Below are 10,548 nucleotides of genomic sequence, written 5' to 3'. Positions count from 1 at the left end.
TGTTGCAGGTATGCAAAAAAAGTCTATTATGGGGAAACGTCTGAGTTCTCCAAGTTCAAAGTACAAGTATATATCCAAGTAGATAAGCTTGATAGAGATTCAAACGATGTTGTGTGATTAGCAGCAGCAAGTAAATTTGTTACATATCTAAATATAAATCCAAAACATAATGCAATAGTTTGTCTTGTCATCCAAAAAGTTGTCCTTGTTTAATTGCTCAAAAGCTAAATTTCCTGCCGGTGCATCGTCTTCCCAAAAGAACTTCCTTTCCAAAAGGTATATAATAAATTACAGTTTACCCTGCACAGAATGACATTAAATTTTAATAACCAATCAAAACCAAACCACAGCTAGAAAACGTGAAATAGTGTTAAAATAAAGGAAAACTATAAAAAAGGGGTTAGTAGCGTGACTGCTAGGTTGAAGAAAACAAGTCAATAGGTGATCAAGACCACACAAAAAAAGTGGCATGAAAAAATAAATTCCATGAATGCCCGAGATATGATAAAAATATTTGAACTTAATTTCCTCATTGATTATATAAAACAAAGCTACGGATTGACCTTATTAATCATTTAATGAGTCATGACCACACTAAGCTCACTAGTAGTAAAAACAGCATAGAGAATCAATTATTTAATGAATCATGACCACCGCACAGTAAGTTCACTAGTAGTAAAAACTGCATAAAGAATTTGTTAAACCACATGACCACTTGGAGAACGCGGTACGACTTTATCGGTTTAATATTTACGGCAAGCCTCCATACGCTACGGCATTACATGTGATTATGAGCAGTTCGCTTATTTGGGGGCATAATTCAGCTGGACCCTAATTCATTCTAGTTAGTATAGTTTTTTCCCGCCTTTTCTTACATGTAACTCGTAATAGGTATTTCTTCGAAAATAATTGTAAGTTGTAAAGATATAATTGGATTGGATTAATTTGTAAATAAATCAAAATAAAAAGACTTCTGAGCTACCAAACCCTATCTCATCCTCGTGCTTATAATAATAACATGAACGTTAAATTAAAGAAACACCAGAAGATATACTTTTAAGACTGTACACAAATAATAATTACAAGTGAGGATTGAGGAGCAGAGGTGTCCTCTAAAGACGAAAAATAACAATGCATGTCAGTACGTCAGTCAGGGGCACTCTGCTAAAACCCGACTCTGTCCCACAATAATGAAGCATTTGATATTGCATACTCCCTCTGTTTTTTTTTATTTGTCGCTTTGACTTTTGCACGTATTTCAATGTGGTTTGACCGGCTAGTTAGAAATATGATTTTAATTTTTTTTTTGTGAATTAAAATATAAGTTGTCTACTTTTATTTACAAAAAGAAAATTTTATAAATGATAATTTTAACTAGCCGGTCAAAGCACATTGAAATGTGTGCAAAAATCAAAGCGACAAATAAAAAAAACAGAGGGAGTATATCATGCAAATCTATTCCGAAAAGAGCACTGAACAGCAATTGTATTCATGGTCATAAAAGACACATGTGAGTCAATAAATTCAACACAATTTGGCATTATTGTTGTCATGAATGCAGGGACGGAGGCAGGGGGTGGCCGGCGGGTGCGGCTGCCACCCCAAACTCCGGTATAATCATGAAATTAGTATCAAAATTTATGTGAAAAAAATACATATTTGTATATTCAGTAGTAAAAGAAATTATTTTCAATTTTCGCCCCCTCAAAAATATAATTTTTTTATAAATTTAGTTATAATATTAATGATATTTACAATAGTTATGAATTTAGATACACGAATTCAAGAATATTTATAATTTTTTTATAAATTTAGTTATAATATTAATGATATTTACAATAGTTATGAATTTAGATACACGAATTCAAGAATATTTGTACATTGAAACTGTTAAAAATAATATTTATTAATTTATTTAATATATAATAAATTAAAAATATATATTAGTTATTACGAAAAAAAATCGCCACCCCAAAGTCTGCTTTCTGGCTCCGTCCCTGCATGCATGCATGCATATGATATACTGACACCACAACACTGAAAAACAATTGTATTCATGGTTACAAGAAATGATGAAGAAAAAGTTCTCATACCTGTTAATAAAGGTGTCAAGCGTTAATAAAGGTGTCAAGCTAATCAAGTCCTCATTTGTAGTCGCGGAAAGGCCACCTAAAATATTAAAATATTTAATAGAACATTAAAGTACTAATATATGATGTTGGTCAGTGCAAAAAAACAAAAAAAAAAAAAACTGACCTATTTAAACAGTCTGTTATCGCCTCGACATGCATATTAAGATGTATGCGGGCAATATTACCTGGTCGTATTACAACCACTTCTACGAGACTTCCAACTTTGTCCCAGATCGTCTCAAAAAACTAATAACAGTAAAAAAGAAAGAAACAAATTCAGTGGGTGTAAACCATATACTCAATTTTTTTATGCATACAAGGACATATTATAAACCATGTCAAATGTATTGGCAGCAATTTCTTCAAATAAGCAAGAGTTACCACAATACAAGCAATCAATGATTATCTTAGTGAAGCCTGTTATGCAGAGAGCCACAATAGAGAACTAGAGAAACCACATCCAATGGTAGCTACTAAAATGTAATAATGTAACCACGCAACTTGACCAATATTTTAAAGATAAATAAATTATAGGTATAAGCTGTTTAAAACAATAATTAGCCGCCAGTATCAACAATATGATACAGTTTCCAACACGACACAGAAGCATGACATGGCTTGTTGATTACAATTTGAAGTACATTACACTAGCTACATAACTTTGCATAACAAGAAGAGACATTTAATCAAAGCCAAGGTGAACTTGGATCATACGGACATTAGGTTACATCTCACACTTCTCAATACCACATTGCTTTCATGAAGACATTAACCATAAAATTATAAAATACTCTAAAAAACATACTAATTAAAAGTAATATACCTCTATGAAACCCTGAATTGTTTTCCCACCACATTGTACTATAACATCATTTGCGTGAATACCGGCCAGATCAGCAGATGAACCTGGTACTACCTACACAATGTTGCCCAGAAAGAATAAGTGTGCATTCGAGAAGCACGCTTTAATCACTGAAACTAAAACGTTTGTCCAATTAGGAATCACTACACCGGAAAAATTAACTTTACTACGACTTCATAGAATCTTATATCTTCAAACAAATTTTACTTTTCTCAGATAAGGCAAATCCTATAAAATCTTCAAACACCGACAATCTTTAAAGTTTACACATCTTATACTATAAAATCCCTGGCTCTTCTGGTTTTGTTTACACATCAAAATCAAAAGAGATGAGATTTGCACAACTCAAATTTGAGTTTATATGAGAATACCCTGTAATTTTATTTATTACTCAAAAGTAAGTTACCTTTTCAATGAAAACACCTTTACACACGCTAGGAAATTTTAGCATCAACCTCTCCATAATGCATATATCAGCTGCATATAAATTAGTTGCTTCTATTCCGAGAGAAGGTCGGCAATATTCCCTATTGCAAGTGACTATTTGTTAGAACACGAATAATTAAGTTATCATTAAAAACACATTTCACACATGTTATAAGTGAAAACACTATATAATTAGCAACAAGTAACATGAATTACATTAAGTTTTATTCAAGAAAAACTAATAGTCATCTGTCATATTACACACTATCTCAATAAGAGTAATATTACTAAATGAACTCTACATGTCACTCTGGAAGAGAACAAACCAAGAATCTGAAATACTTGATACACACAGTTGGCAATTTGTAAAAATCACATACTTACAAACACACAGAAAAAGAAGAGAGATGGACTTCAAAGGTCAGAAAGGCAAGAGGGAACAACTGCACTTCTAAGTACAAATAATTAAGTTGAAATATAACAAGGTCAAATTTTTTTAATAAATTAAAGATCATCAACATTATAATAATAATTATTAATAAACAAATCTTGTTACATACCCAAATCTCTTGTAGTGCTGCCACCATAAGCGAACAATGTTGATAGGCATCCAAGGCATCAATCCAAAATCATAATAGGTAATGCCAATTACTTCCCCGTTATAATTTATAAGGGGACCACCATCACCAGACTACAACCAAAGCAAAGGTAGTTGGTTAAACTATACTGATGAGGTGTCTAGCGATAAGCAAATAATAATAATATAATATGCAAGCGCTAACATAAACAAATCTATCCTTTCGGAAAACATAAGGCCCTTGTCATAATTTGACAACAAAGTAACTTTCCTGGAGTGTCGATTTTCCCGACTACCCATTACACAGGACTGTAACATGTCTAAGCACCAAATTATTCGTTGTAGTGTGTTCCACCATTCACAACAACATTAAGCTAATGATCATTGTCAGCATCCCTAATAGCAACCCCTATTATCACCTTATTAGCTAGCATTGGTTACCATGACTCTTGCCAGTTTGTAAAGTGCACACTCTCTTAGATGCCCATATAATTACCCACTATCTCACTCTCTAATGTGTATAAACAGGATTCTACAGTAACGGAACTGTATATCGATGTATTTTACTTGTTGATAAACTAAATCCACGAGGAACGATTAATTGCAATCAACAGGACTTTTTCGGTTCCAGCCTCCCCCTCAAATACATAGTGTAGGTAGGGCTGGGTGATAAACGGTTCCCTGTTGCCAATACAAATTCCCCGGCGTTCGATTCCCCTTACTCATAAAGGGTCTTACGGTCGGGAGAACTACTTGAGACGAAAAAGGTACCTATCTTTTCGACTGGGGAGTCTGTTTTGCCCACTATTCTAACCTGCAGTCTTCAGGTCATAAGCCTGATGAGTTGACCATTCCTCTACCCCACTTCTTCCCCTTCTCTTTATTTCACTATTCCCACCTAGTTTTGCGGTCTTTCTAATGCTAATGCCTTCTTCCTTAATTCATTTCATTTTCTTTTAGTTGCGATAGCTTCTGCGCCAGCAAGTTACAGAGAAGCCAAAGCAATACTGAGCGAGAAAAGCCCTTTCTATCTTATTAGTCAAGCCTAAACGTAATAAAGGGGGAGAGAGTCGACTGAATATCTCTGCATAGAGTCATAGACGGTTTACCAGGTTCTCTTTCCTCCTCCCCTTTCTGCTCACACGTAGGGGGCGGACCCCCACAAAGGGGGAGGGAGTCGACTGAACATCTCAGCCATTGGCGGGAATATCGCCCGCAACATTTGCAAAGTATTAATAAATGGACTGCTTTATTGTACCAGTAAGCCCTGCTTATCAATGCAATAGTTTCGACAATAGAGTGTAGTTAAACACACTTACACGTGTGGAGTCCTTAATCTAAAAATGTATAATCAAGTGGCACTTCTAGACTGGTCTATACAATTTTATAGTTCCTGGTCAAATCTTTTTCAATTTCCATGGTTTCTGGTAAAATTCCATATTTTTCTTTATATTAACAAAGATTAATACAGCTCATATGAGGACACCCTAATAACTCATAATTATAGATTTAAAAAGTAAGAGTGACGTTACTGTCAAGAAATGAAGAGGAATGTACCCTTGTGATTATGCAGTTTGCCGTGAAAAGCTCTCTACAATCATATTCAGAGTCAGCACGTTCAAGGCTGACAACAAGCGAAGAGAACAAGAATAAGTAATGAGCCTCATGCTTACTCTTGATTTTAATAATATATTCAAAATCATTATTAAGATAACATGCAGATCTAACAAAGAAAACCCCAAGGCAACACAATTAAAAATATTATTTTCCAACTAAAAAAAGGGTGTGTGCAAGGTCCACTCTTAAACATTAAGACCGATATATGAAAATGACATAAGCTTGATTTTTACCTATATTCACCATGAGCAGCCATGATATCAAAATCCTTAGCAAAATAACGTCCCACAGCAATTACTTTATCACCAGGAACAAGGTTCGATGACCTTAAATGTGCACGGAGCTGAAATGACTGCGGAATTGAAGCAATGCTAAAAGAGTCATCCACATGTGCCAATGTTGCAGTTGCAAGCGGAGTTTCCGACTTGAACCTTATGGCAGCAAGGTTGTAGTGAAAATCATGAGCAATAACTTCTCCCTTGTATCCCGTACCATCACATGTGTACACAGTGACCTACAAAAAAGATAGAAGTCACTCACAACATGAGAAACTCATTTTTAAAGATTTTGAGTAATAAAAAACTGTTTACCTTGAGATTATCCAACAAATTGTTTTCTACAAACTGCACACATGTAGAGCGTCTAATGCGTCTAATGAGATTTGCTGAAGTCAAAACAATGTTCACGTTATCGTTACTCTCAATAATGGTCCCTGAACCCTGATTGATCTCCTCATCACCTAGACAACAAATAATTTATGTAAAAAAGTATTTTCTGTACAAACATTGACAACCATTAAATACAAGAAATATAACAACAAATAATGAATATCAACAGGATCCATTTAATTTAATACCAGAATAAGACACAAGCCCCGCAACTGAAGGCGAAACCTTTAATAGAGCTATCTTTGTATAGACATCCAAATCTGAATTACAATCTTTTTCTTTATACTTTGGCCGCTTGCTAGCCAAGTTATGGATGTAATTTATTTCGGATGGACCTGTATACATTTCCCAAAATGTCAAATTACACATCAATTGAGTGATAGAGACAAATGATACATAATGCTAATTAACTCTAATCACGCACAAGTATTTGTTATTGACTACTGCAACAGACCAAGAGAGATTACAGAAAATCTTAATCTCCTATCAAAGCCATGGCAATTACTAGTGGGCCAAGTATTCTCCTGCCACTGAAGTTCCACTGAGTTTAAAATCAGAGGTGGAGGTTTGACATTACGTTTACACGTTGTATAGCTTCCCTAACCAGATCATCAGGTCTTGGATTTCAAACTTCAAATCTTTTCAAACTCTTTTTTTGGGTGTGTGGTGTATAATATAAAATAATATGTACTGTATATTTTACTTTCCGCCTCATGCTCCGATGGATAAAATTTTAACTATTATTCAGCAATCCTGGGTTCAAAATCACTTGTGACCAAATTTATTCAATGACTATGCTGTGAATAATATCAATCATCTCTTTCAAATGTTTTCGGAAAGGACCCATGTCCTATAGCAGAAGTACATGACTAGTTACGGGATAGTTTTAGGTCCAAAACTCACCAGACAAATTTTTACCTTAGCCCCCATTGTCAGAATGTCCTATATTTTGTATCAATTATTGTTCCCCGGGAATGAAATCTCATTATGGTACCACGTTTGTGCAAAATTGGTTCCAAAACATACAAAAGCCAGTGTTTAATTATCTTTTACCGCAGTAGATTAAATTTTAGGAGATGTATCATGTTGCGATTCCTCAAGCTAAGAGGATTGTTTAATTGAACATCCTAATTCATTAGTCATGACAGGTAGGATGTTATGATGTCATTAAAGAAGTTGAGGGTGCTAATGAAATAATTGGAAATAAATATATACAAAAAGAAAAATCAAACATATAAACAGATTCTAGTTGTAGTAATCCTCTACTAATTTTAGCATTAGTACAATACATATATGCTATGTTGGGCATGTACATGTTAGAGTTCTGGGACCATTAATTCTTATTTAGGTAATTCGATGAGGACTGCCAAACTCATGAACACCTTATTATATTACTCCAATTTAGTTCATCAAGACTACACTGCTAAGAGCACCTACTCATTATATTATTAACTGTCATTATTAAATGACCTAAAAGGGTCATATCCTTTATAATCCAAAAGAATATATGAAAACTCAGTGAATTTTAATTAAAGAAAAATTGTACAATACTAATTCTACCAAACATAAATAGGCAGGTATCTCAAATCGAGAGAGAGAGAGAGACTTATATCGTCAACTGATAGTGGTTCACGTTCCCAAACTGACTTCCTCTTTCCACCCAGCTTTTCCATATATTTTTCTTATTCTGCAACAACGTAAAAATCACAAGCTAAGCTCCTTAATCTAAAACATGAGCTTAATAAACAGATTATTAACTAATACTATAACAAACAGGGCAACACCTTCCCACTCAGAGCAAAACCGCTGAAAGTCTGAAACCGAGGTCTGTCTATATGCTATTCCAATAATTTTTAATTGTCTTTCCCCCCCCCCCCCCTTTGTATAGACTAACATTCATCTAATTTTGGGTTGGGCTTTAATATGGTGGATGGAATTAATCACTTTTTTTTGAAAGAAAAATTAATTACTTATTATTCAATAGTACATTATTATATCTTATATATAATTAGAGCAAGCGGGTTTTGGTAATACGGTATAATAAGGGTTGGTTGCATGTGCTAAATTATTGATTTTATTTATTCTATTATACTATTATAATAGCTAATAATTTGTATAACAAACAAAATAGATAACTAATTAACAATATAAAATAATTATAAAAGTATTATATTATATATAAATATCTAATACAAGAAAAATTATTTTAATAAAAATAAATATAATTAATAATTAGAAATCGTTTGTCAATCAAGTTAAGGTAGAATCATTTTTTATAAAAAATTGAAACGTGTTAGTTTGATTTAAAATATTTTTGAATGGATTATTTTAGTTTTATCTTATAAAATAAGAAACACATTTAAATAATATTTAGGTATAAATATTACATGTGTTTTATTTATTTTAAAAAATTTAGAGTGCATCAATCCAATAAAACATAAAAATAAGGAAGAAGTATAATAATAATAATAATATAACTATTATAATTTCAAAATGAATGAAAATTTAATAAAATACATTATATACTATATTTATTTAATTTATTATAATATTCTATTATAATACTTAATAATCTGTATAACAAACACAATTAGTACTTAATTAAGAAATTAACTTATAATTACACATTCTTAAATGATATCAAATAATATTAAAAATATTATATATAATACAAGTAAGGATTATTTTAATAAAAATAAATTTAAGTAAGAATTAACAAGTCATTTGTTAATCAGGTTAAAGTTAATCATTTTTAAAAAAACAATTGGAATGGATAAGTTTGAATAAAAAAATATGTAAAAAGATAATTTCAATTTTTATCATATAAAATAAGAAACACATTTAGATTATATTTAGATATAAATATCACAGGCGTTTTATTTCATTTTGTAAAAGGAAAAATGACAAATTGTCTTTTAAAAAATTTAGAATACATGGATTTTATAAAATATAAAAAATAGGAAGAAATATAATAATACTCATAAAAATATTTTAATTCAAAATTGAAAAACAAACTATTTAAATAACTTTAAAAGTATTGTGTCAAAAAAATGTAAAGTATTTTTTTACAAAGTCATTACTAGAATAGGAAAATTATGAAATATTGTCACAAATACATCAAAAAACACAAAAACGAGGAAGAAATATAATAACAATAATAATATTAATAAAATTATTACAATTTAAAGTTAAAATATAAATCTAAAAAAATATATTATATACTATATGTATTTCATCTATTCTAATATTCCATCATAATTCTTAATAATCGGTATAACAAATACAATACACAATTAATTAAGAAATTAAATTGTAATTACATAATCCTAAATGATATAAAATTATATTAAAAATATTTTACATATAATACAAGCAACAACTATCTTAATAAAAATAAATTTAAGTAAGAAGTAACAGGGCATTTATTAATTGGTTTAAATTAGATAATTTTTTTTAAAAAAGGAATGTATAAGCTTATTTTTTAAAAAATTTAGAGCACATGAATCTTATAAAATTTAAGGAAAAATTATAGTTTGTCGTTTAAAAAATTTAGAGTACATGAATCCTATAAAATATAAAACTTAGGAAAAAAATATAATAATAATAATAATAAAATTTTTACAATTCATAATTGAAATACGAATCTAATAAAATATATTTAAAATTACTATGACAAAACCGACAAATTATAACATATTATTACAAACACCGTAAGATGCAAATCCAAATAATTTTCTAATTTTTGATTAAATTCCACAAGATTAAGAAAATAATATATTTAAATAAAAAAATAATGTGAAAAAAAACCAAACAATGACTAAATATACGATATGATTAAAATATTATATTTACAAATTTATAATGTGAAAAAAATCAAACAATGAAACAAATAAAATAAATTATAACATATATGTTATATTTAGGTTATCAGTGTTAAATATAAAAATACAATAATGACTAAATATATAAGTATAAAAAATATAATTTTTTGAAAAATATATTATTCATTATAAAAATAAAGTTTATTTAGGAAATAAAATTATATTAATAAAAATTAGTTAAATAAAAAATAAATATTTCAGAAAAAAATTATATAAAAAAATAATAATAATGCCGCGGGTACACAGCTAGTAAATCATTGATTTATGTTGTGACAATGAATGTATGGTGTTGCCTTGGTAAACATGATTTATGATTATAAAAAAATAATATACTAAATTTCACAATTTGTGAGTGCTTCAAAATATCACCAACTTAATAAAATAT

General features: G+C 30.3%; 1 protein-coding gene across 2 annotated transcripts; it reads right to left on the bottom strand.

The window, feature by feature from the left end:
- LOC141723888 (putative protease Do-like 14) lies at window positions 1-8,208 on the bottom strand. Of its 2 annotated transcripts, none has more exons than XR_012576389.1 (12): window positions 8,067-8,208; window positions 7,889-7,969; window positions 6,471-6,617; window positions 6,205-6,353; window positions 5,848-6,128; window positions 5,555-5,621; window positions 3,981-4,111; window positions 3,401-3,521; window positions 2,956-3,048; window positions 2,257-2,378; window positions 2,094-2,169; window positions 1-300 (listed from the first exon to the last, which is right to left on the bottom strand). XR_012576389.1 is itself a non-coding variant. In XM_074525831.1 (12 exons), exons 2-12 carry the CDS (start codon window positions 7,953-7,955, stop codon window positions 225-227), a joined length of 1,269 nt encoding a protein of 422 aa, XP_074381932.1. In that variant the 5' UTR covers window positions 7,956-7,969; window positions 8,067-8,208; the 3' UTR covers window positions 1-224. The 2 variants fall into 2 exon arrangements, 1 of the variants encoding a protein (XP_074381932.1); XM_074525831.1 differs by having other exon boundaries at window positions 2,318-2,378.
- Between the last annotated feature and the right edge of the window lie 2,340 nt (window positions 8,209-10,548).

Source organism: Apium graveolens, chromosome 5 (assembly GCF_009905375.1).
Source record: "Apium graveolens cultivar Ventura chromosome 5, ASM990537v1, whole genome shotgun sequence".
Lineage (NCBI taxonomy): Eukaryota > Viridiplantae > Streptophyta > Magnoliopsida > Apiales > Apiaceae > Apium > Apium graveolens.
Note: the sequence above shows the minus strand (reverse complement) of the source record. Positions and strands in the feature narration are given on the sequence as shown.

Coding starts and splice junctions, on each gene's coding strand:
- LOC141723888 (XM_074525831.1), bottom strand. CDS start 7,955: ATGGAAAAGCTGGGTGGAAAGAGGAAGTCAGTTTGGGAACGTGAACCA. Junction 6,129..6,204: donor ATTTGTTGGATAATCTCAAG/GTAAACAGTTTT, acceptor TCTTTTTTGTAG/GTCACTGTGTACACATGTGA. Junction 3,522..3,980: donor CAGCACTACAAGAGATTTGG/GTATGTAACAAG, acceptor CACTTGCAATAG/GGAATATTGCCGACCTTCTC.